This window comes from Sturnira hondurensis, unplaced genomic scaffold (assembly GCF_014824575.4).
Source record: "Sturnira hondurensis isolate 20B ecotype Veracruz unplaced genomic scaffold, ASM1482457v3 Scaffold0021143, whole genome shotgun sequence".
NCBI classification, from domain to species: Eukaryota; Metazoa; Chordata; class Mammalia; order Chiroptera; family Phyllostomidae; genus Sturnira; species Sturnira hondurensis.
In genome coordinates, this window is record NW_028093774.1 from 18,763,205 (window position 1) to 18,788,535 (window position 25,331).

General features: G+C 57.8%; 3 protein-coding genes across 5 annotated transcripts in view; 2 read left to right on the forward strand and 1 right to left on the reverse strand.

Annotated features, from left to right (window-relative positions):
* Window positions 1-4,200, forward strand: part of POMT2 (protein O-mannosyltransferase 2) — a 55,008-nt gene extending 50,808 nt beyond the window's left edge. For both annotated transcript variants that reach the window (XM_037031674.1, XM_037031675.1), the window contains 3 exons: window positions 564-704; window positions 829-943; window positions 1,759-4,200. In XM_037031674.1, the coding sequence (XP_036887569.1) occupies window positions 564-704; window positions 829-943; window positions 1,759-1,864 (362 nt within the window). In that variant the 3' untranslated portion in view covers window positions 1,865-4,200. The remainder of the gene's footprint in view (window positions 1-563; window positions 705-828; window positions 944-1,758) is intronic.
* Window positions 4,201-7,306: 3,106 nt separating this feature from the next.
* NGB (neuroglobin) lies at window positions 7,307-12,870 on the forward strand. Its single transcript, XM_037031531.1, has 4 exons — window positions 7,307-8,026; window positions 9,393-9,504; window positions 10,133-10,252; window positions 12,092-12,870. Exons 1-4 carry the CDS (start codon window positions 7,938-7,940, stop codon window positions 12,224-12,226), a joined length of 456 nt encoding a protein of 151 aa, XP_036887426.1. The 5' UTR covers window positions 7,307-7,937; the 3' UTR covers window positions 12,227-12,870.
* A 6,524-nt stretch (window positions 12,871-19,394) lies between these two features.
* TMEM63C (transmembrane protein 63C) overlaps window positions 19,395-25,331 on the reverse strand; it is a 48,200-nt gene continuing 42,263 nt past the window's right edge. For both annotated transcript variants that reach the window (XM_037031529.1, XM_037031530.1), the window contains exons 22-24: window positions 24,928-25,037; window positions 23,428-23,496; window positions 19,395-20,470 (exon numbers count right to left, since the gene is read on the reverse strand). In XM_037031529.1, coding sequence (XP_036887424.1) covers window positions 20,270-20,470; window positions 23,428-23,496; window positions 24,928-25,037 — 380 coding nt within the window. In that variant the 3' untranslated portion in view covers window positions 19,395-20,269. The remainder of the gene's footprint in view (window positions 20,471-23,427; window positions 23,497-24,927; window positions 25,038-25,331) is intronic.

The window sequence follows — 25,331 nt, forward strand, 5'->3', positions numbered from 1 at the left end:
GGCCCCGTCCTCTGGTGGCATTGAGAGGAGCCCGCACGGCGGCCCGTGGGTCCCCATCCTAGTGCTGTTCCTGGTAACTTCAGCTGCCAGGCCATGGACCACAGCACCCGAGACGCTCGCACAGGCTGTCTTGGCCTCTGCAGCTCCCTGTCTGAGCGGCTGAATCCCAGACTCCCTCCTGTCCCTCCTCCATCCCCCTCTCTGCCCTCGCCTGGGCCCTGCCACGATCTGCATGGCCGCAGAGATATGGCAGATGGAGGGTCGGGGAAGCTGCCTTTAGGGTATGTGGGATTGTGGTCCCATTGGAGGCCACGCTGCCTCCTGCTGTGGGTGCTGAGGTCTCTCTGGGTTGGGTGGGTTGTGAGCAGGGCTCTTGAGAGCCAGCTGCTCCTGTCTTTTGCCGGCTGCTGGAGGGTTGTTCGGCTTGGTCCAGGTGAGGGAAAGAAGGCCCCGTTAGGCGGTGCAGCCTCTTCATGTCACACAAGGAAGGAGCAGAGCTGGCCTGGAGCCCAGGTCTCTGCCCCTCCCTGCTTGCTGACTGGGGCTCTGCCCCTCGGACCCAGGGCTGTCCCAGGTGCTGCTGCGAGGAGGCGGTCAGCTGCTCCTTGGCTGGGTGCTTCACTACTTCCCGTTCTTCCTGATGGGCCGGGTCCTCTACTTCCACCACTACTTCCCCGCCATGCTCTTCTCCAGCATGCTGACAGGTCAGCACCGCCCCCCTGGGCTGAGCAGTAAGGTGGGGGGGGGGAGGGGTGGAGGCGCCCTGGAGCAGCAGTGCTGGGAGGGCACCTCTGACGGGTGGGGTTGGGTTTCTCTCCTGTCCGCCAGCCCTTCTGTGGGACACTCTGCTGCGGCTCTGTGCCTGGAGCCTGGCCTCCTCTCCTCTGGCCGGCAGCATCCATGCGGTGGGAGTCCTGAGCCTGCTCCTGGGAACAGCCTACAGGTGAGCGTCCCCTGCACTTTGTATGCTGCTGCCCGGCCGCCACCCTGATGCCTCAGTCCTGGGTGCGTTGCAGCGTCCCCTGGGGTGCTTTCTAGGCGTGCTGGTGCCTGACCTCCACCTCCAGAGGTTCGACTCATGGGAGCCCCGTTCGGGCCCCATCAGCCACAGTTTTCAAAGCTCCCCAGGGGACCCTAATGCAGCCAGATGGGGGAGTCGTGGGGCTAACTCTTTGCACTCGTTCCTTATGCTGGCGGTTCCCAGTTTTTTACATGGCCAGCCCTCCTTGGGGGGCCCCTCTGCAGTCACAGTGGCTCCCTCCTAGGACGGCGCGCAGTGGCGTCAGGGAGAGGGTGGGCCCCGGGGTGAGAGGCATGTGGTGTGGCTCCGAAAAACCGGAAGGAGGGTGTTATTTTGAAAGCCACCCTGCCTCTCCCCTCCTTGGGGCCCTCGCAGACCACCCGTGGGGAGTTATTGCCCTGTCGGGCGGGGGGCCACAGGAACATGTAGATGGGGCATGGTGGCCTGACCTGTGGCCTGAGAGCACTTCCACATTTTAACAAACGCTCTGGTCTCTCTCCTGGGCTTCTGGGGAAAAGTCCTTTCCCATATTGCCATTAAGTCAGCGTCTACTAAGCTCTCAGGCTACAGGGTGCCGATGGCAAAGTCGGGCAGGCAGGGTGACAATAGGGAATGGGTCTCGTGGGTGGAGAAGCTCCCATGGCTCCCACAGGAGGAGTGCTGCTCAAAGGCCTGGGGCCGCTGGTCCCCTCGGAGGCCCGGATGCCAACTCCCTCCCTCTGGACTCTCCCTCACAGCTTCTACCTCTTCCACCCTCTCGCTTACGGGATGGTCGGTCCCCTCGCCCAGGACCCCCGAAGTCCGATGGCAGGACTGAGGTGGCTGGAGTCGTGGGACTTTTGAAGCTACTGCAAGGACTCCAGCCCAAGTCCAGGAACTTCCTGGGGGAAAGCCAGCTGTGAGGCCAGGCCCCGGACCCTCCAGCCGTGGCAGGAGCTGCCCGAGGAATCCTGTTGCCTGCGAGGACCACGTTCCAGGAGCAGACCCGGACTTCGCCCCAGCACTAGAGGGAGCCACGGCTCTGCCTGCAGGTTCCATCACTGGTGCTGGCTCAGCCCCCGAGGACAGGACAGCTTCACTCAGGCACATTCCCCAGCACGTGCCGCCTAAGGAAGGATGAGTGTGAGAGAGCGGGTGGGAGTGTGAGGGCACATTCGTCCACACACCTGTGGAACATAGGCTCTGACTGTGGACAGCTGAGCGGCACACACTCTAAGAAATGGTCCAGGTGGCAGTCGTATTTTCTGGTATCTTTTTCACACCGGATTTGGTTTGCAGGTAAGGCCCAGCAGCAATTCCCTGACCTTCAAGAGCAGCTGTGGCGGGCAGAACTGTGCTGCTCCTCTCCTCAAATGAGCACTGAGCGCCCCTGAGCAGGAGTGGAGGGTGGCCTCACTGCAGCTTCCCCGTGTGGCTGCTGCCGGGAAGTCTGCGTGGCAGCCGGAGACCGAATTTCCAGCTGCAGTGTGCACAGGGGACTGGGCTCCCGCGTGAGGCAGCTGAGGACCCACCAGCCCTTGGCTGGCCCTGCTGGGCCCTGGCGCTTCGCTCTCTGAGACTGTCACACAATGAGATTGGCAGGAGGAATGGCGTGCTGGGTGCCAGAGGTGGTTTCTCACTACCCATGCTTTCCCTCTGTGTCCAGCATGGCTGTGACGACGGGACAGATGCATTGTCCCGGTGGCTGGGCGCCCTTGGGCCCCTTGCTGGGCAGCCGAGGTGGATGTGTGGCACCAATGTCACTCAGTGTCCCCTATTTTTACTTCTCAAGTCCTCCCCTGCTGACACCCCCTTTTACTCCCCTTCAACCCCCTTCCTCTGTCTCATGGTCTCACCAATCTCCCTGAAGACCCCAAGCACCTAGAAGCACACTCACACTCCTGCCTGTCACTTTGAAGCCCAGGCAAGAGGCTCAGAGCTGCTCCTTTCACTTCCTCCCCAAATGAAAGGGATTAAGAAAACCCTTGGGTCACGACAGAACCAACTCAAGGCCAGCCCTTCCGCCTACCACGCCCCTGACCCCGCCAGGGCATGACGGCATATTTATTTGGTCTCAGAGGACCCTGGAGCTTCGAGGTTAATGCTGAGTCCCTGCCACACTCCACCTTCTCTCCTCTGTAGCCTCCACCGACTCTGACAGGGTCGCAGCTCTTCAGAGCATCGGCAGAGGCGGTTGCCATGGAGACTGGAAACTGGTCCTGGGGACAGGCTGTGCTCCCTACTGAGTGATGGGGAGGGAAGCTTCTGGCCATGCGTGGACGTTCAGACCATCATTAAAGTTAATGGAGGAAATACACCAATATCAAAAGCAAGGCACGTTTGTTAATTAGATCCGGGGCCTGATGACCTCCGTCTCCCAGGGCTGCCGCCCTTCTGACTTCCCCAGCAGGAAGCGTTGCCTCCTGTGTGCTGAGTCTGGACTGCTTGCTTAATTGCATATCTGGAAGCCAAGGAGAGCAGGGATGGAGAAACCTCTGCTCACCCCTTCCACACTGGCACTGCCCTCCCCTCCTTCCCGTAGGTGGAGTTGGTTTCTTCTGAGCTGGGTGGGGGCAGCCACCTGGTGTGCTCCCGGAGGTAGATGGCAGGAATTCGGGCTTGGCCCTGACCAAAGAACAGTGGCGTGTGGTGACAACCAGGGGGTGGCTGATGTTCCCTTGTGCCTTGGATTTCCTAATAGGAACGCTTGGGAAGGGAGGGGCTCTGAAGGAGCCAGAGGGGTGGTCACTCCAAGCGTGGGTGAGGAAGGGGGGTGGTCTCAGGCAGCTTTCTGCCCATCTCTTGTGCAAATTTGGCCACACTGGGGACAAAGGGTCCCTCTGTCTCTAGCACTGCTTTCCAAGGATGGGAGGACAGTTGTCTGCTTACTCCCTCTTTCTCCTTGCCCAGACTGGCAGCTACTTCTCTGGGGACAAGGCCACATGGTTTGATGCAGCTCCAAGCGCTGAGGTTCTCCTGTTGGAAGATGCTGGGAAGAGGGGCTGTGAGGGTGGTTCTTTGTGGCCCCCGAATTGGCAGAAATGGACATGTCCCACAAACTTGCCGGTGGAGGAAGAACACATTTGTTGGTCAGCCCAACCTCCAGCCAACTTCTTGAGCCACAATTTATATTAAAAACAAAAAGTTTCCATGGAGAATCAGAGGCTATTTACTTTTGTAATAAATAGCTCTTATTTTGAGTGTCATGTTGTTTTTATTGTACTTAATTGAATTTGACTTGCCCTCTGGCTTCCAGAAGGAGAAGAATGTTTTGAGTGCAAGAACCGTTCTACTGTGTCTCGTGTCCAAGGCTGTTCTGGTTCTGGCCGGGGCCCTGGGCTGGGCAGGGGAGCCTGATTTTACCCCAGGGGGCATTGGGGCCCTCCCATGTACAAGGTTACTGGAGTTGTATGGGTTGTTTTGTTTCATTTAGATTTATTGCAAAATACATAAGAAGCTGGGCCTGCTTTTGTCTCTCTTTATCTGCCCGCACAGTATAGAAAGGGGTGAGAGAGAGAGTAACGGTGGTGGATTTCCGAGACAGCTCAGTGGCCCAGCATTGCAGCAGCTTCCATTCTGACCCACCTTGAGAGGGACCTTCTGCTTTCAGGAGGGACGTCAAGGCTCCCAAGTAGCTAAGAGCTGACTCCAGTCGGACAGCCGATGGGGAGGGGAGGAGTGGTGCCACACTGAGCAGTGGGGGGGGGTCTCCTGGGCCAACTGACCGCCTCCCTCATAGGACCGAGAGTGTCTGGAAGCGGTGGGGGTGGGCAGCATACCGATCTCCAGCAGCTGGAACGTGCTGAGGACCAGCAGGTTGGAGAAGGACCAGACAGTTCATGATTGGCCCAGTTTAGTTTACCAGGTCCTGACTCATCTGCGACACTTGATCTCGTGGAGGCCCAGGGCAGTCACTGCCGATTCTGTCCGCAGTCTACCAACGAGAGATTGAATTGCTCACCTAAGTTCCCCCCATTAGTAATCAGCGGAACTTGGACTAAGCACCAAGTTGGGTTTTTTCCTGCCTCTCCAGCCTGGTCTTGGGTCCAGAAGCAGCTTCCCAGGACACCTTGGCAGACATGCCTCCCTTAAGGAGAAGGCATGGGCTCAGCTCAGAGGTGTCCAGATTTAGCCTATTCCTGTGGCCATTCTGCTTGACGCATTGACAGTTGCTGTAGGGCTGGGAGGTTCCTGGTGCAGCCAGACCAGTGGTTTCCAGGAGGAAAAAGCCCCTGATTTGTAGCGTTTGTCAACTTTCACGGTGTAAATACTCCCACCTGCCCTGTTTCAGGCTATCGACCCTATGTCACTGTGTGAGTTAGAAGCACGCAGACACGGGCTCTCACAGCCGTCTGAGAACCAGTTCCACTCCACCGCTGACGCAGACCTGGCGACGTTGGCTCGTCTGAACTGTGGACACAGCGTTTGGCCAGAGTCCATTGAAATGAGGGAGGCAGTGGCGTGTGGCGGCCTAAGGATGGGCCAGAGCGAGACCTGAGGTCAAGTCCTGGCCCTCCCACTTGTTAACTATGTGTCCTGGGATTAGTTACTTCTTTGCCTGCGTTTGACCATTGCCTCCTCGATGGTCAGATGAGGGTACAGTAAATAGTACCTACTTTGTAGTGTTGTCATGAGGATGAAAAGAGTTCATGGTGAAAAAAAAATAAAAACGATGCCAAGTGCCTTGCACAGTGCCTGGAGATACGTGCTCAATAAATGCCAGCTCTTTATTGCTGTTGATAATTGATCCCAATGGCAACGCTGGCTCTAGTACAGTATTTGAACTCTCCCCTCGATTAGAACCTCCGGCCCAAGTTGTGGGCAGGTGCCAGGCAGGGAGGGGAGCTCCTGGGACTTCTTTCCAGTCACTCAAATGAGGGTTCAGACCCTCCCCTCCATCTCTGGTTGGAGAACAGCACCTCAACTGCTTAGGGCCACCCGGATTCTTGGGCCTTTTCTCCAAGGGGAACAGAGGTTAGACCGCACTTGGCCCTCTCCCGGCTCCTCCTGGCTCTAGAGAGGCAGAGCAAGTGCTGACTTCACCGCTGAACTTGCTAAGGCCATTACCTCCCACTAACTTATCAGGCCCCAGACCCTGTCCCACGGAGCAAGGAGGCAGGAAGGGTCCTGCTGTAGACTGCTGCCAGGAAATGCAAACAGGGTGGAGTGGGGAGATTCCAACCAGCCGGGCGGCCTGCGTGGAGCACTGGGCGTCTGGGCACTGAAAGGAGGTAAAGGCCGCTGGAGCTGTGACCTTCCCCTGTGACCTGCTGCACCTGGCTGCGGGCCACCGACTGCTCCTCTGGAAGTCTACTCCCTGAGTGCCCTGGCCTTCTTCTCCCTGCAGCCTCTGGCCCCTTTGCATTCTTCCTCGAGGCTCTCTTGGACTCTTTAGGGCACAAGCCAGGCTGCCTCATAGCCTTGCTCCCCTACTCTGGCCCAGGGACCTGAGATGTGCGGCAAGATGGGAAAGAGAGGACCAGGGGGTCCTCAGACTCCGGGGTCTTTGGAAGAGGGAGCGCAGCTGGATGGCCTCACTGGGCTTGGTTGGACACAGTGAAGATGAGTTCCACTGAGGCCCTTAGCCCTGATTTAGGGCCAGAAGGAGAAGTTCTGGAGGCGAGGACTCAACAGGCCTTGCCTGGCACAGGGCTGGCCATGGAGCTGCAGCTGTGGTGACTGCTGGCTCAGGACACCCGCCCACCTCCTTTGTATCCATGGAAACAGAGGAGGTGGTCTGAGAGGTCCTGGGAGAGCTCAGTACCCACCCAGCCAAACCATAAGCCCAGCTGAGGAAACCGAAAGGAGTGGACAGACCGAGGAGACAGGTTCAGACACTGGCACACAGTAAACGAGGCTGAAAATGTGCTGCTCTCTCCCAAAGCTGGGCCACTAGAACCAGGCTGGGGCCTGAGGAACTTCCATGCTTGAAAGAGAAAGTTGAAGTCTAATGGACAGGAGGCCAAATTGACACCCTGAATGGCAAGCATGAGGTTCTGTGCCTGAACTTCTATTTAATAACATAAATGGTAGTTGTAATTAACCTTTTAAAAAGTCTATTAAAAATCATGGGATAGTAGAATGTTTGAGCTTAACTCCCTCCATGTCTGGGTCAGGCAGTGCCCACAGCTGATACACGCAAGACTCCCCCTGGCCCAGCAGAGCCAGGCTGGCACTGGAGCCCACAGATCTCTACAGACAGTCTGGGGAACACCCAGCCAGGCTGGGGAGGGACGTGGGCTGGGCCTGCTGTTCAGAGCCCTGGTGGCCGGAGGTGGGGTGATGCCTCAGCCACACTCAGAACCAGGGCAGAGGGCGCCCCCACCTCAGCCTGGTCACATAGGTAGGCGCCCTGGCATCCCCAGGTCTGACCCTGCGGAGGAGGGAAGGGGTGACAGACTCAAATGTGTCCAGGTGCTGTTTGTGTGAGGCTCGTGGAGGGCCCACCTACGGCGACCAGTTGAATTCCTGACTAGTAAGTGGGTGGTGTGATACTACCACCGGTTTCCGGGTGAAAACCTGAAGCTGAACGATTTCTGTCAAACTCTGAAGCTGGCGATGCCCCGGCCACCAGGTCTCCTGGGGCAACGCCAGGTTGCCCAGAGTCTCGCGCGCTTTCATGGACGGAGAGGGGCGGGGGCGCGGATGCTTTAAAGGGCCCCAGTTGGTCGGCTCCCGCGGTGCGAGGCGGGCACTCTCAGAGCCGCGGGGCGCAGGGATCAGTGGCCCGAGCAGGGTCCCCAGAAGCATCAGAGGGGCCGGCAGGGCTGTGGCGCCTCCACCTACGGTCGGGAAGGAACGAATCCTACAGGCAGAGGCGCAGGGTCTGCCAGGGGTGCGGAGTGTCCCACGTTGCCTCGGAGATGGGACCTCACGTGCGGTGACGGTGCTGGCGCCCTGAGGGTCCCACCCTCGTGCCCTGCATCCCTGGGCGAGCATGGAGCCCCCAGAGCCCGAGCTGATCCGGCAGAGCTGGCAGGCGGTGAGCCGAAGCCCGCCGGAGCACGGTGCAGTGCTGTTCACCAGGTGAGAGTGGCCCGGGAGCCCCAGGTTCAGGGGTGCAGGGCCCTGGTCAGGAACGGGTTCGAGGTGGCTGGCCCAGCTCCAGAGGAGGGAAAAACTGACTCTCCGGATGTGCGCAGAGGAGGTAGGAGCGGCGACCCCTTCTGCTCTCACTTGGCGGAGGGAGCGTCTAGCTTCCAACGCCGCACATCCGCTCATCAGTCGCGACAAGGCTCTTTGGGGGCGGGAGTGGGCCCTCACACCCGACCCCACCCCCGGCGCTGAGCCTCGTGGGTGTTTGCTCCTTGGATGGTAACTCCAGGGGTGCCCACCGTGGCCAGTAAGGGAAGACTGGGGTGCCCATCCCCAGCTCCTACAGGGAGTGGGGGCTGGATGCCTGATTGACAGAACATGGGGTCCAGGCCCCAGGAGACCGCACTTGCAGCAACCAAGGGAAGGTTAAACCTTTCCAAGGGAAGGACCAAGCTAGCACAGAGAATGGGAAAGGGATGACAGACGCCCGAGTCTCACCACTGGGAAGAGGGGTAAGGGGGTGCCAGCCCCTAAGGGGGAGGGGGAGGCCAATCTGTAACCTCAGCTTGAGGGTCTCTTGGCAGCCTCTGTCAGCACGAGAGAGAGGCAAGACACCCTCCCGCCATGGTCCTCTGGGAGCCTCAGCTCCCTAAGCTAACCCAGAACTTCTGAGGAAGCTTTTGCAAACTCCACCCCACTCCCAACTCCCAGCTCTCCACCCCTACCTTCCCTTAAAAGGGAAGGAAATAATCCTGATGAGCCCTCCCAGAAGTGACTGAGAGCTGCTGCTTTGCTTCTCCATCTCCGTGCTTCCTCCCAAACCCACTGTTTACTCAGGCACCCTCTGTGGTTGCCTTACTCCCAAGCTGTGTGACCTTAGGCAAGTTACTTAACCTCTCTGGGCTCTTGTTTCCTCCATAAAACGGGGATAACTATTGCACCCACTGTTTAGGATTGTGAGGAATACCCTAGTTAACTGTGTGTAAAGCTCTCAATGCTCAGCAAGTGTAAGGAGTTCTTAATACTATCGTTATCATCACTGGCCAGAAACCTCTCAGGCCTGATGAGACTAGAATATTCTGGCCCAAGAATGGGAAGGATGGAGAGAGGGGGCGGAGAGAGAGAGAGCGTGTGTTTGAGGATCCCTTCCCGCCACAGCACCCCTCCACTGTTTATGGAGGGGCTGCCACCTGCCAGGTCCTGGGAGTGGCCCAGGGACACATGCTCTTTCTAAGAAGGAGGTGCTATAGATTATGGCCCCAACCCGGCCACCCCCACCCCCATGGCGGCAGCCCAGCTGGTGTGCTGGGGCCTGCCAGAGCTCACATCCAGGGCTGACACCGGGCCTCCCCTATAGGCTGTTTGACCTGGAGCCCGACCTGCTGCCCCTCTTCCAGTACAACTGCCGTCAGTTCTCCAGCCTGGAGGACTGCCTCTCCTCCCCTGAGTTCCTGGACCACATCAGGAAGGTGAGAGGAAGGCCCCTGCTGGAGTGGCCTCTGAGACCCAGCAGAGCGCCATCCTGGGGGAGAATGAGGGACTGGGAAGAGTGGAAATCCTTTCGGCGTTCTGCCCCAGCCTGGTCTTACCTGCCTCCTGCTCCATCTCCCTGCACCGAGCTGGGCCCAGGCTGGGCACCAGGGGCAGCCTCCTCCTCCTCCTCCACCCTGTGCTTAGTCATCTGGCCCCAGCTCTGTCATTGCCCTTGGCCTTGACCCCTGGCTCCTTCAGGTGGTGTTGGTGCTCATCTACTAGGGGCCTCTGCCTGTGAACACCAGTTGGGAGTTCCTCAAAGGCTCCCACAGGGCCTCAGTTTCCCCTTGTCCCAGGCAGACAACACTGTCTTGCAGGCGTGTTTAGGGCATTGAGCCCCACAGAAGAGGAGGCTTCTTTCAGTGTGTAGCATGATAGTCTGGTTGTCATGCACTGAGAGCCTACTGTATACAGACACACGTTGCTTTCCATTCTGATCCTTGAAAACGGAGGGTCCTGGTGACCTCTCTTACCTCCAGTTGAGACCCCCAGGTTCTGGACTGTGGCTGTGAGCAGGGAGATCACTCTAGCCATTCTGTTTCACTACCACCTTGACCTTGACAGGTGATGCTTGTGATTGATGCTGCGGTGACCAACGTGGAGGACCTGTCCCCACTGGGGGAGTACTTGGCTGGCCTGGGCAGGAAGCACTGTGCAGTAGGGGTGAAGCTCAGCTCCTTCTCGGTGGGTGAAGGGACCCTTCTCTGTCCTGAGCTCCTGGCTGGAGGCCACCGCTCTCTGCTTGTCCTCCCTTATCTCCACATTACCGTACCCTCCCTCACATGACCGGGGCTGGGGGCCTCCTTACATACCTGCTGTGTGACCCTGGTGCTGCCTTGACCTCTCTGAGCCTCCGATTCTTCTTCTCTAGTGTGACTTCTCTTAGAACCATAGAAAGTTAAGAAGCCTGTGGGATTCACTGGTCTGCTCAGTTTTCTGTTGCTGTGTATAAGACCATCCGAACAAACGGGGATTTTTAATTTCTCTGGACTCAGTGAAGTGAGTCTTCTGTTCCCTATGGTGTGGCTCCGGTCACTCATGCAGTCCCTCCAGCTGGGAGCCCGGCTGGGGATGGAATGTCCAGGGGGACCTGTCTTCCTTGCAGTCCCTCTCCCTGCAGCCTCGTCATTCAGGGATACGACCGAGCTTCTGTCCAGGGCAGCAGCCGGACAGAAGGGAGCGTTCCGAGAGGACAAGCCCGCATGGGCAAGTGCTTTCCAGGCTCTACTTGCATGACTCTCGCTGATGTCCCATGGACCAGAGCCCATCACACAAATGAGCCCAGGATTAAGGTGGGGGGCCCCTGCTCAAGGCAAGGTTCACTGGGGGCCACTGAGNCTGGTGCTGCCTTGACCTCTCTGAGCCTCCGATTCTTCTTCTCTAGTGTGACTTCTCTTAGAACCATAGAAAGTTAAGAAGCCTGTGGGATTCACTGGTCTGCTCAGTTTTCTGTTGCTGTGTATAAGACCATCCGAACAAACGGGGATTTTTAATTTCTCTGGACTCAGTGAAGTGGGTCTTCTGTTCCCTATGGTGTGGCTCCGGTCACTCATGCAGTGCCTCCAGCTGGGAGCCCGGCTGGGGATGGAATGTCCAGGGGGACCTGTCTTCCTTGCAGTCCCTCTCCCTGCAGCCTCGTCATTCAGGGATGTGGCTGAGCTTCTGTCCAGGGCAGCAGCCGGACAGAAGGGAGCGTTCCGAGAGGACAAGCCTGCATGGGCAAGTGCTTTCCAGGATCTACTTGCATGACTCTCGCTGATGTCCCATGGACCAGAACCCATCACACAAATGAGCCCAGGATTAAGGTGGGGGGCCCCTGCTCAAGGCGAGGTTCACTGGGGGCCACTGAGGTGACAGTCTACCACGTAGTCCAGTCACCTTGCCAAATGGTAAGTGCCTTGGGGAAGGGACCAGATCAGCCCTGTCCTCCCTCCCCCAGCACTAGCACCAGGCCCGGCCTTCAGTGGGTAGTTGGTGAGTATTTGGGGCATAAATCAACCTCATTTTATTACGACGAACAACAAGGGAGGGCCGTTATTTTTGTTGAAGGCCTACTGTGTGCAAATGCTATGCTAAGAGCTTTTCATCGATGATCTCAGTTAATCATTTCAACAACCCAATGAATTAGAACTTCTTTTTTTTTTTTACTTTCTTTGTTTGACTGATGAAGTAACTGAGGCTCAGAGAAGTGACGTGACTTGCTCAAGGTCACAGCTTGTGAATGGCGGAGTCAAAAAGAGAACTCAGGGCCATCTGGCTGCTGAGCCTGGGCTCCGGGCACCGTGAATGCTGCCTGCCGGGGGCACACTGAGGTCTTCGGGCAATGACTTTGTTCACTATAAGCCTCACATTTCAGGGGGAAAGAGGGCACAAAGTGGCACCCAAGGGTTGGGGCAGAGTCCTGCTCAGGGGAGAAGAGAGGCCCGGGAGCCCCTCCCAGCCGCAGGCCTAGCCTCCTCACCTGGGGAGCGGGGAGGAGATGCCTTCCTGCCTACGGGAATGACGGAGCTCCTTCCTCTGCAGACCGTGGGCGAGTCCCTGCTCTACATGCTCGAGAAGTGCCTGGGCCCCGCCTTCACACCTGCCACTCGATCAGCCTGGAGCCAGCTCTACGGGGCCGTGGTGCGGGCCATGAGTCGCGGCTGGGACGGCGAGTAAGAGGCTGCGTCTGCCCAGCCGCCCCCACCTGGTGGCCTTCATCTGTCTGTGTCTGTTGCAGCCCAGGCTCCCCCAGGCCCGCCTGTGTCTTGCCCCTTGTCCCCTTGACCATACCGGAGAGGTGGTGGAGCAAGCCTGGGTCTCCACCCCTGAACCTCCGAAGTGCGGACAGGTGGCTTTTCCTTTAGCAAAGGGCTTCTGGATTTTCCTGCACCCTCAGTGGCTTCTTCCCTGCCTGCCCTCTTTCCCCTCGGGTGTCTCTTCTTTGGCCATGAGGAGGAGCCGCATTTGGGTGGCACTGGAGGCCTGGGGCCAGGAGGGTATAGGCCTCTTCTGTCAGTACCCCTCTTCGGGTGAGCCTGGGCCAAGTTGCGGGGTGGGACGGCCGACTTCCAGGCACCTTCTTTAACGCTGTGCTCTCCCAGGGAGTTTGCTTGTCACAAGGAAAGGGGAGGGACAGCTTGAGCCTTCATGGCAGAATCCCAGGCAGGTCAGCAGGAGAACTGCCGAGGAAGGGACAGGCGAGGGTCTGTGAGGGGCTCATTGGGGCCTCAGGGACCTACCAGGGTGTAGGGTGTCCCTGCAGGATCCCCCCTTCCCTCCCTCAGTGCTTCTGGTGGTAGCTCCCTTACTGTTGCTCTGCAGGAACCAGCTGGCCAGCCAGGGTGGGTGGGGTGGGGCTGTGGAAGGCCAAGGGAGGCGGGGTGACTCCATTCTGGGAGCCCCGAGTCTCCTTTCCCCAGCTTTCCTTTCTGCCTCTGTCCACACTGTAGGCGGGCCCACAGAGCCTCATCTTTCACACTCGGTGTGTGCCAGTACTCAGGTGGGTGGACAGGCAAGAAAGCAGCCCCTCTACCTTTGTCCTGGGCTGCCCGCACTTTTATCTCTTGCTCTGCACTGTGGTTGTGTAAACTCTTGAGGAATAAACCTCTTCTGTGTGACTCTCTGACCCTCTGGGACTGGTCTTTTCTTGGGTGTCAGCTTGTGTCAGATGAAACTGCCGAGTGGTGGGTCTAGGGCAGGGCAGGGGGATGGGGTCAGGAGGGCCACTGTGAGAACAGGTGGAAAAGAAGAAAAGGGCCTGGGGAAGCCAGTGGTGGAGATGGAGCTACTAGGGGTCAGTGGTGGAAACTGCCCGGCGGGGCACCAAATCCAGTGCTGCTTCTTCCTGGGCTTGGCTACATTTCCCAGCCTCCCTTGCAACGAGATGGGTCATGTAACCAAGTTCTGGCCAGTGGAATGTGTGGACATGGATGCTATTTCCNCTCTTGAGGAATAAACCTCTTCTGTGTGACTCTCTGACCCTCTGGGACTGGTCTTTTCTTGGGTGTCAGCTTGTGTCAGATGAAACTGCCGAGTGGTGGGTCTAGGGCAGGGCAGGGGGATGGGGTCAGGAGGGCCACTGTAAGAACAGGTGGAAAAGAAGAAAAGGGCCTGGGGAAGCCAGTGGTGGAGATGGAGCTACTAGGGGTCTGTGGTGGAAACTGCCCGGTGGGGCACTGAATCCAGTGCTTCTTCTGCCTGGGCTTGGCTACATTTCCCAGCCTCCCTTGCAACGAGATGGGTCATGTGACCAAGTTCTGGCCAGTGGAATGTGTGGACATGGATGCTATTTCCATAGACCTAGACCCCCAGCCTCCTGCAAGCTGCTCTGTGCTCTGTCATCCAGCTGCTGGTTTGATGCAGACCTCACAGTGACCTCGGGGGCCATGTGTTGAAGCTGCAGGGCCATTAGTTGGAAGGAACCTGGGTCCCTGAATCACTGCTTGGAGGAGAGAGCCCACTAATCAGAAGTGCCTGGTGGGGCCCAGGTACTTCTCCCACAGGTAGAGCAGGGACTCATTTTGAATTTTACAGGAAAGAGACATAAACTTGTACTGTGTTTATGTCACTATACTTTTGGGGGTCAGGGACCTGCCAGGTCCCTGCCAGGGATGGGAGTGGGCCAGGTGCCAAGACAGCAGCAAAGGGCACCACAGACTCTGAGGAAAGCTTGTAGATCCTTTTTGGAGGGGACGGTGGCGATCGCAGGGCGGGCTTTTAGGAGACATTAAATGAGTTAACCTGGAGTGGCTATTGGAGTTGAAGAGCAGGTGTGTGTGTGTGTGTGTGTGTGTGTGTGTGTGTGTTCAGGAGGGTCAGGCAGACGGGGGCCAGGAAAGGTGCAGCATTAAGAGTGGACATCATGCCAACAGGCTTGGGGGTAGCCCCCACTCCCTGCTCCTGGCCTCCAAGGTGTGGGGTCCTAGAGCTGGGCTGTGAGTGGCTGGAAGGGCTGTACCCAGGTCACGGTCCTCACCCTGAGGCTTCAGTTTTCTCACCAATACCGAGGCTGCTGTTGCCAGCAGAGCCTCCCACCTCCCAGCCAGGCTCAGGTGGTGAGGCCTGCCAGGCAGCCTGCCTGCAGGTGTTGGGGCCGGAGCTCATTAGGGACGTCTTCCCATTGTGGCAGCGAAAGCGGGTTTTTCTTGAGCCCCACGGTAGCCACTGAGACGGGGCCTCCACACTGCATGATCTGATAACAGCCCCGACTCAGGAGTCCATGCCTGGCCTACAGTCCTCGAATGTCTGGCACCCACTCAGGTGAGCGGGGTGACGTGGCTTTGGGAAGACTGAGCACTCTCCTCTGACCGGCCTCTTCAGCCATCTTAAGCATGGGTGCTTTTCACCTCTCTTGAAGGCTACCCTTCTGCTTGTGCATGCATGTGCATGCATGTGCATACATGTGCATGCGTGGTGGTGTAGTTCCTTCCTCCTCTCAGCCCTGCAGTCCTCTCTGTCTTGTATTCTTCCCCTGTCTATCAGGTCACATGTCCCGTCTTATACAAAGAGCTGCCCCACCCCTATACCCCTCTTCTGTTTCCAGCTGCCACTGTTTCTTTATTTCCTTTGACAGCAAAATTCTTCAAAAGAATTGTCTTGCCCTGCAGTTTTTCATTTCCTCACTCGTGTGAGCAAACAGGACCTATCTTACCAGGCTTTCAGCCCCACCCCTAATCAGTTAGGGTTGAGGTCACCAACACCTTTATCCTGTGAAATTCAGGGTCAAGTCTCAGACCTCATCTCGCTCTTCTGCTCAGCTGCACTTGGAAGACTTGATCACTCTTCCCTTTATTTTTAAACTTTTTTATGATAAAAATTGTTCACGTGCACAAAAATCAGGGCCTAGCGAATCTCCATGCGCCCTTCACCCAGCACCAATGGTGAGCGCTCAGGGCCCCCACCCCTTTCATTTTGCTGGAGAGTTGTAAAGCAAGTCCCAGACTTCCTGTTCCTTCTCCTGTAAAGTCTTCCATACAAACTACCGGCTGATACTTTTTTCACTTCTTAACCCAGGCGGTCAACACACCTACCAAGAAGAACAGTACCTCCTCAACCTCACCTGATGCCCAGTCTGTGTTTGAAATCCCCTGATGTCTGAAAGATGTCTTTCTGCAGCTGGTTTGTTCGACTCAGGGTTGTAACCAAGGGCCACATGTTGCATCTCGTTGTGTCTCTTAAACCTTCCATTCTCTACGGCCTCTCCCCGACCCCCTATACCTTCGGTTTGTGGGAGAGACCCTCTTGTCTCTTTAGTGGCATGCCCAGCGTTCTAATGGCCCATGCTCCTCCGTGGCATCTTTGAACTCGTTCTTCTATGGCCGTGTTGACTGTCCAGTGTGGCTGCGGCTGGGGCTGGGGCTCCTCCTTCCTTCTGGAGTTCCTCTTTCCTGGGCTTCAGGGACACCAGGCTTTCCTGGTCTTCCTCCTTCCTCACCGCTTCTTCTCCTGCTCAGGCTCCTGTGGGGGTTCTCCTTTCAGCTGCCTTGGACCTCCTCCTACCTCCACTTGCCCATGCAGAGGTCTCAGCTGGTCCATGCTTCAACCACCACCCACACGCTGACGACTCTGAAGTGTGCGTCACCTCCCTAACCCCCCCTACTCCCGACTCCAGTATCCCGTTGTCTGCCCGACATCCCCACAAGGCATCTCCAACGTGACATGACCCAAGTAGCACTCGGTATTGCCCCCACACCAGCCCTTTCCGCATCCTCTGGGGTACACCCGTTCACCCCAGGTGTTCAGGCTGAAGAACTGGGAGTCGTCCTTACTTCCTTGCTCTTTTCCAGACTCCACATTCAATCCATCCTCAGACCCTAGACTGGAGTTCTCTGCCTCTTTCCTTACTTACCGCGCTGCTGTGTTGTTTCTCCTGATGCTTCCAACAGGGCCCCAGTGGGGTTTCTGCTTCCATCTTGTCCCCGCCCAGTGGCTAAGTGATCACTTCAACACCTGACAGGATCACACCACTCCTGGGCTCCGAAGCCTCCAGAAGCTTCCCCGGTGACTGGAATCCTGGAGTCCCCACCGGGACCCACAGAGCGGCTCCCCCCGGCCCCTCCCCTCCCGCCCCAGCTCTTGCCTCACTCTGCTCCAGCCTCCCCGCCCATCCTCAGGCACTCCAGACCTGCTCGGCCCCCTTCCTGCATCATCAAGTGCCCAGCCTCTCCTCAGCCTCCCCCTGCCCTCCCACTGATGCTGGCTGAGGATGGTGCAGACCTCAGCCCTGCCAGCCACTCTGGGGGGCTACTCTGGAAATCTTCATTGGATCAAATGTGGCTTCTGGTTTGGCCAAAAGCCCAGTCTCAGAGCCCAGAACTCACCCTGGAGCTTCTTCTCTGGCTAGGGGAGGCTGCTGCAATGGTGCCTGGGTAGCACATGGTCCAGAAAGGTCTCCTTAGTGCTCAAGGAGCTCTCAGGGTATCCACAGCAGAAAGAATGAGGCAAAACCACGTCCCATCTCTCCAGCAGACCAGGCAGCACTTCCAGGCATTTCCCTGTGATGGCGAGGCCACCAAAGTCCTCAGGGGTGAGGGGACCCCAGAAGGGCAGCTCTGGCCCCAGGGACCAAAGCATGAAGGTGTGCTGCTTCAGCCCAGTGACCTCAGGGAGGTCCATCCCTTAACAGCTCCGGCTCCTTCCGGGTGGAGGGAAAGCCCTGCTGGGCAGGTCCAGATGCAGAGGCGCAGGCCAAGAGGTCGGGATACTGTTTATTCAAGGCACGGTCACATTAATAACAAGAAGGTTCGGCATTCTGGCACATTCCTTTAGTGGTAGCAGCCAAGGGAAGTCCATACCCCTCACCCAGGTCCCCAGAGGGCGCAATGCTGCTGATAGGCACTTGGCTTCCAGAAGCATCTGAAGAAGAGGCAGGCAGGCGTGGAGCTGCTCTGGACCAAGTCGGGCACTTCTCGAAGGCTCTAGGCAATACCGGGTACCCCCATCCTGGAGGCAGCTCCCTCCAGCCCGGACCAAGTCTGAGAGGGGGTGCTTCGGTGGACAGGTAGGGGAGGGGTGGCTGGGCAGCGGGCCGGCAGGCTAGGTGGAGGCCAGTGCGTGAGGCAGGTGTGGGCCGAGCGCAAGCTGGAGGCCAGGTGCCTGGCTGTGGGCTGTGAGGAGCCAGAGTACGCCCACACCCCACACAGTGGTCAGCAGTGCTCTAGCAGTGTGGTGGGGCCTGGCCATTGTCCTAGGTCTCTAGGGAGGGTAGAGAAATGAGCGGACTCTGGGATTTTCTAACATCTGCCTTCTCTCAGAACCGGTCTGCACTTGACCCAGATTCAGAGGGGAAAGCCCCAGACACGCTGCCATGTCATCTGCTGGGATCACTTCGACACCTGACGGGATCACACTACTCCTGGGCTCCAAAACCTCCAGGAGCTTCCCCCGTGACTGGAATAAACTCTGGAGTCCTGACTGAGACCTCCAGAGCCCCACTGCCTAGCCACAGGCAGCTTCCCCAGGCCGCTGGGTGGGCAGTGGGAGGAGAAAGGAGGGACAGTGGCAGAAGCAGCAGGAACAGCCCAGGGAGCACTGCAGAGACTGGAGACAGGTGTCCACAAGTAGTGACTTGTGAGGGTGGGCCGCAGGCCAGCTGCTGCCAGGCCCCGCCCCCCCCACTGCCTTCCTCACACACCACATACACGCTCTGGCGGTTGGGCAGTGCCTGGAACTTGCTGCTGGGGCCCTGACCACCCTGTGCTGGAAAGAACCCATCCCCTTGTGGGCTGGCGAAACGCTAGGGGGAGGGGGCCCTGTGGACCACTGGTTTACAAAGGGCCGGCTGGGGATAGTTTCCTCCTTTTCCAAGCTGGACAAGGCGGGGAGGGACTGCTGCTCCCTGGCGGACTCAAGCTCTCGGGAAGACGCCTCAAGCCAAAGTCTGGGCCAAGGAGAATCTGTGGGGTGCAGCTTGAAACTTCTGGAGCTGGGATGTGGGCAAGGATGAGGCAAGGACAAAGCCCAGGTGATCTCAGTTCAGGGGTGCCCATGTGCCTGGGACCCAGTGACAACGCCCAGGTGAGGGGCACCTGGAGCCTGGCTTCGAGGACGCTTGCCTTTGGAGCACAGATGGCAAACACAGGGCCCGAGGGCTGAACCTGGCCCTCCGCCTTGTTTTATCCGGCCCGGCACCTTGTTTCTACCTGGCAGCAGCACCAAGCTCTCGCTTAACTGTTAAGGAGTCGTTACATGCATGCAGTCCTAAAATTGCATTCGGCCCTTTGAAGGCAACCGCAGGCTGATGTGGCCCCTGGTGAAAATGAGTTTGACCCCCCGCTTTGGAGGAAGGAGTTCAGGAAAGCTCGAGAGCCTGCAGACCCCACCCCTTGGCTCGTCCTGGTCCACTGAGGCCCCAGTGGCCCTTCGCTGTGTCCTCTGCTGGACTGCCTGGCAGTCCAGATGTCCCCAGAGGCAGAGGCCTGCCTCCCTCTGCCTGGGGCAAGGTGCTGGGGGTCTGCAGCACTGTTTCTGCTCAGGACTCGGTTCCAGGACTCAGGACGGGGCAGCTCTGGTAGGGCTTACTCTGCCAGAAAGGGCTTCTCTGTGGCAGACACAGCCCCACCCCAACTCCACCCCTCGCAGGGCATCACCAGGACCACCCTGGAGACCCCTCGAGTCGTCTTCAGTCTGAGAGTAGAGGAAGGGCCCTACCTGGAGGGCCGGCAATGGCCAGTGCCTTTGATTGGAAGCATGGATCCCTTACCCTAAGCTGGGGCCCACCTTGGTCACACTGGGGGCCTGTGTACTCAGTGGGTATGAGGCAGAAGCAGCTTGCAGTGGCCACACCCTTGGCCTTGGGGTTCCCCTCATTAGGCCCTGGGGCTTGGGGAGGTGTATCTGGTTTCCCATCATGCAACATGTGGGGAGGAGAGAATTCCATGAATTCACTCGGTCCATGGATTCTGCCTCTGCCCCTCCCACCTTATAGTAACAGCCGAGGTTTGCTTTAATCAAAATGCACACAGGCCCCATTTAATGAGCCCCGAGGGATCATGTTCCAGCTCCTCTTACAGGAATGGCAAGGAGAAGGGTCTCTACTCTGCCGCCCCTGGGGACATCTGTCACGGGCCAGAAGAACAGGAAGGGCCTCAGTCACCTCCTCTCAGTCTAGGCTCTCAGCTGCCCCTTGCTCCAGTAGGTACAGAAACTTCCTCTTTACAGTTTCCCATGCAGGGCACCTGGATGAGGCAATCGCCTGCGTGGTGTCGATGAGGCCCAGCACACACACCTTCGCTTCCGCAGACCGCAGGGGAGGGATAGGCCAGGAGTGGGGGTGGGGCAGGGGCAGGAGCGGCAGCAGGAATTCCTTGACAGGGCAGCTGGTGGAAGGGTGCAGAGACCCTGGAGAGTCTTTCGTGGGCTTCTTTCTGCCTCTTCCCTTATACACCCATTTCTCCATCTTGACCCCAGGTAGGTCCCCCAGCCTTGAGTCTCTGTGCCCTGCCTGGGCTTCAGCCACCTCTCCGAAGATGCGGTGCTGGCCGGTATCCTCCGTTCCATCTGGGGGTCCCTGTGCACTGTCCAGCACCTCCCATTCTAGATGGCTGGCAGGCTGGGGCCTTCACTCGGCCAATGGCCGGGTCGGTAGAGGTCTTCGTCAGGCCTTTCCGAAGTCTGCAGGACGTCGTGGAGGTCCAGGCCGCCCCCTCGCCTCTCCCTGCCTGGCCCTCCCATGGCCGCCACTCCTGGCTGGAGTTGCCAGGGGGAGGCCTCGGGTCCTGGTCAGTGGTACTGGCTCTGGCCCTGCAGTTCCAGGCCTTCCTGGAACTGGGCCGAGTCCAGCTCCCTTGCAAAGCCCCTCGCAGCGTTCTCCTCTTCTCCCTCTTCCGGCTCTCTGTTCATGGTGCCGTAGGTGTGCTGGGCAGGGGAAGAGGCTGGAGTCAGGTTCATCTCTGGCTCTTGCAGCACAGTGGCCACGTACATCTGCTCAGGACAAAGAAGGAAGATCAGGGTGAGGTCACATTTGGGGCAAGGCCCTGGACGTCCCCTCCCCCCTTATGCCCTATGCCCTAGACAGTCTGCCCCTCTAAGCCATGGGCCCTCCCTCAGCCTGAGGCCCGGCCATCCCCCCTGCGCAGCTGCCTTTGCTCATTAGTGAGCATCTGCGAGCTCCCAGGGCCAGTTAGTGCAGGTCTCCTAACTTCTGGTCACTGTTCCTTTGGCACACGTGCCATTCACTCTTGGTTCCAGGCCGGGCTGAACTCAGGGGAAATGACATCAAGGCTCCCCTAGGCTGGGGTCTGGGGAGACCCTCCCCCCATTCCTGAGCTAGTGCACTTTCTAACTTGGCCTCCGGGGCACATCCACACTTCCCTCCGCTGTGTCACTGCTTGGCCTGTGTGCGAATTGGGATTTGAAACTGAGACGACTATCTGAGGCCTTGGTCATGTGACCTGGCAAGTCCCAGGACCACCTGGGAGGGCAGCAGGACAGAGAAACTCGGGAAACACTAGGTGCAGCGCTGCCTGTCGTCCTTCGAAGTGGCTTTTAAACCAACCCCTTATTTTAAAAACAGGTAATTATGGGAGAGACTTACACCTTCCTTGGGGTAACTCACTTCAGTGAAATCAAAGAGCCCTAGCAGAGCAGGGAACAGCTTTCCCACAGAAGAACCTGACTGTTGCATAACACCCACGCACACCCCACAGACGACCTTCTGGCCGGAAGGGGAAAAATCACAACTGGACGACGGAAGAAGCCAGCGGTCACCCTCCTGCTTGGGGCGTCACGGCACTTTCATTAACGGGAACAAACGGGATATTGGGTAAGTCTTAGTGCAAGGCACAGCATGACCTGTCACGTGTACTAGCACCTAGTGTTGAACTTGGACTTGAATTTCTTGTTTTGGGGAGATGCAGGACATAGTGGAACCTGCCATGAGGAACAGTCAGAAAAACCCAGGGGCTGGGACATTCTGCGGGATTACTGGCTTGGTCTCTCCCGTGAGCTTTAAAAAAAGACGGAGCTAGCCTTAGGGGGCATGCACAGGTGCCAGGTTAATGGGGGATAGAGACCAGACTGGAGCTTGTTTTGGACAAGCTGTAAAAGATATTTCTGAAATACTGAGAGCAACCTGAATGTGGACTGGGTATTTGAAGTTGTAAAAATTTATATGGAAAAACGGCAATTGTTAACAAAAAAAATGAGAGTTATAAAACATTTAATTTTAGCAAAAATTATATATATGAGAATATAACTTGGGTATCATTCATCATTTCTGGGTGGTGAAAATATGGACTTTCAATTTTCTTATTTTTAAGGAGTTTATTTTGAGAGAGGGGGGAAAGGAGGGAGAAAGACAGGGTGAGAAACATCGATTGGCTGCCTCTCACACGCCCCATAGTGGGGACCTGGCCCACAACCCAGGCATGTGCCCTAGACTGGGAATCGAACCGGTGACCCTCCAGTTCACAGGACAGTGCTCAATCTACTGAGTCACATTAGTTAGGGCTTTATTTTCTTACTTTTGCTTATCAGTTTCTCCCCATAATTTTCACGAGATTCATATACCACTGTGACAATATTAAAAGATTCAAAATATCAGTTCCAGTTATTTGTTTAAAGCTCAAGCTTTAGAGGCAAACCCGGTTCCCACTTTGTTCTGCCACCTGCCTGCTCGGGAGCACCTGGGGTCTAAACTCACCGACCTTTTGGAGCCTCCGTTTCTCCTGCTGTAGAATAAGGTTAAAACCCTTCCCGTGTGGGCGCATCATAAACACCAGGAGCGAGTGGAGGAGCTCAGCCCTGCTGCGTCGCTGTGTCCTCGCCTATCCGCCGCAACTGCTGAGCCTGCTCCCCCCTGGGCCCGCCACCCACTCTGCTTTTCCAAACAGCCGCCCTGGACTCCCCCAAGGCTCCCCACTGTCTCCTCCAGGCCTTGGCACAGGCAGATCCTCTTAAAGTGCTCTTTCCCCATACCCTATTCCACCTGTCAACCCCAACGTCCATTCCTGAGGTTGGATCAGATGTTCCCTCCTCCGGGAAGCCTTCCCTGAGTGCCCTCTTCAGTGCCCCACCCCCCCCAGCACCCAGCTTGGGTGGCCCTGTATCCACACTCGTGGCTGGGATGTGGGTGAGGGCTCATTCCCCTCTAGGCTGTGCCTTGGTGTGGGAGCCAGCGCCCAGCCTGCTGGACCCCTACATCCGAGTCTGGCCTCGTCTCTCCACACGCGGATGGGTGCACTCATCTGGTGCCACCCCAGGCCTNCATCCATTCCTGAGGTTGGATCAGATGTTCCCTCCTCCGGGAAGCCTTCCCTGAGTGCCCTCTTCAGTGCCCCCCCCCAGCACCCAGCTTGGGTGGCCCTGTATCCACACTCGTGGCTGGGATGTGGGTGAGGGCTCATTCCCCTCTAGGCTGTGCCTCGGTGTGGGAGCCAGCGCCCAGCCTGCTGGACCCCTACATCCGAGTCTGGCCTCGTCTCTCCACACGCGGATGGGTGCACTCATCTGGTGCCACCCCAGGCCTTCCATTCAGTCCAGACCTCCAACAGCTCCCTGCAGCCCTGTCTGCGCACCTGTGCCCCTTGGAGGCAGCCTTTGGTCCTGAGGCCGAGCCCCAGTGCATCCCTGCGTCTACACGACTGAGCTTGCTGTGGCTGGGTTCTCCCTGACCTTTCTCTTCCTCTCTGAGTTCCTTCTAGGGACTGTTGAGTTAAACTTGGATCTTCTATCTTCCCAAATCTTCAGCCAGGGCCACGGCAGCAATCGGACCTGGACCAAGTCCTGCTGCATCAGCAATTGGACCTGGGCCAAGTCCCGAGTCCTCCCCAACACCCGGAGCGGGCACTGAAGGCTGGTGCCCCCCGCAATGCTGCTGGAGTGGCCCGCCCCCTGTGGGCACCCCCCACCTGACCCCCAGGGTGAAGGCACTGACTCACAAGGGAGGTGGGCGTGGAGGAGGTGCTGCTTGGCTCCATGTCGAACACGGTCTCCATCTCCTCCTCCAGCTGCAGCGGTGGGGAGAAACACGGAGGGTCACCGAGTGGGCGTATCTGCCCTTCGCCCCCTCCCTCCCCACATCTGGGTAAGTCTGGCCCCTGCACCCGGGCCTGTGGCTCCCTTTGTAATCAGCTGATCTTCCGTTTTTAAAGGACTGCAGCCCAGGGGACAGAGAGGCGACTGGGGTGCTGGGGTGACCCTCCCAGAACACTCCGTTCCCGAGGACCCTGATGGCGAAAAGTAAGCAGGTGTGGGGCCGGGGCTCCAAGAAGATCCTTCTTGCGGTTGAAGAAATGCCTTGATGCCAACTCTTTCTTCTTTCCTCCCGGGTTTCCCCTCTCTGTCTGGGATGAGTCCTAAACCCCTGGGGTCTAGGTCCCCTGCCACCTTCCTGCCCGAGAGCGGGCACGTGGACAGCCAGGGCACGTGACTCCGTTGCAGTGGGAGGGTGGAGCCGGGGGTGCCATGTACTCTGCCACTTCTCAGCTCGGGCCAGGGCACAAGGATGGGCCGGGGAGGGGGGCAGTGGGGACCTGGGCCCAGGGTCCCAGGGACGGTGCAGGGTCCCAGGGACAGCACAGGGTCCCAGGGATGGCGCCGGCACCTGAAGCCAGAGGATCCTCTTCAAAGAGGCTCCCTGCTCTGACTCAGCTGGGTGACAGTACTTCAGATCAAGTTACTTTCTTTACATACATTCATTTAAAGGGGAAACACTTCACTATTATAAACAGATAACTGTGCCAACGGCTATAACCAGAAAAATAAATCAATGAGAACGAATGTGTAACCATGGAAGATAACGCTTTAGTCCACTGGAAATCCTTCCAGGGTGCCTACGCAGACGCCTCATGGCGGCAGCGCTGGCCTATAGCAGGTGGCTGTGCTGGCACAGCTCCCAGGGGGCACGGATCAGCTCCCTTCTCTAAGGAGTGGGTTGGGCCCCACCGGCGAAGAGCAGAAAGCGCCCTGGGGCCCAGAGAGCCAGGCCCCCCTCCAGACAGCCTCAAGTCAAAAGCCCGGAACTCCTAAAAGTGACCACAATGCCCGCTGCCCCAGGTCCCTGTCCTTTACTACCCCCACCCTTCTCCTCCACCCCACCCCCAGCCCTCCCTCCATCCCTTGGAATGGTGCTTGAAGTCCAGGGGCTGAACAGGCTCCCACTATGGGGGGTGTCAGAGGGGAGAGGAGAGGACAGCTGTCTTCCAGATGTCCCCACCTGTGAGGGGAGCAGTGTCAGGGCCAGTGCAAGAGGCACACACACACACACACACACACACACATACACATACACACTGAATAGGTACATCCCCTGATGAGAGAGAGGCATGAACCATTTGTCCACATGGTGCTGTGGGTGCCCAGGCCAGGAGGGTGTCCTCAGGCTCTGTCCCCCAGGGACCAGGGAGACCCAGTGGAGAAAAGGCAGGCTGGCAACTCACCTCATAGCTGCGTGTGTTCTGAAACTTCCCCAGAAGAATGCCCACGAAGGCAATTACCACGGAGACGATGAGGGTGGACAGGGAGAAGATGGTGATGCTGTGGAGCGACCCTGCCAAGAGGAAGAAGAGGGGCCTGGTGCCTGAGGACTGGAGTGTGGGCAGGGGTCCCCTGGCTGAGATGGTCCCAGACTGACAGGTGCCTGGGGCCCACTCAGCACCTCTGCAGGGGCTTCAAGCCTGGGGCAGAGAAGCCCTTGCCCAACTATCTTCCTAACAGCTGGCACCGATGGCCTGACACAATGACATCGTCCCTTCGTGCTATGTGACCAGCTTAGAATTGGGCATCTTGTGGGTTCCACTGAAAAAAATTAATTCACTTAAGTATCCATTTAAGTGCCCATTAA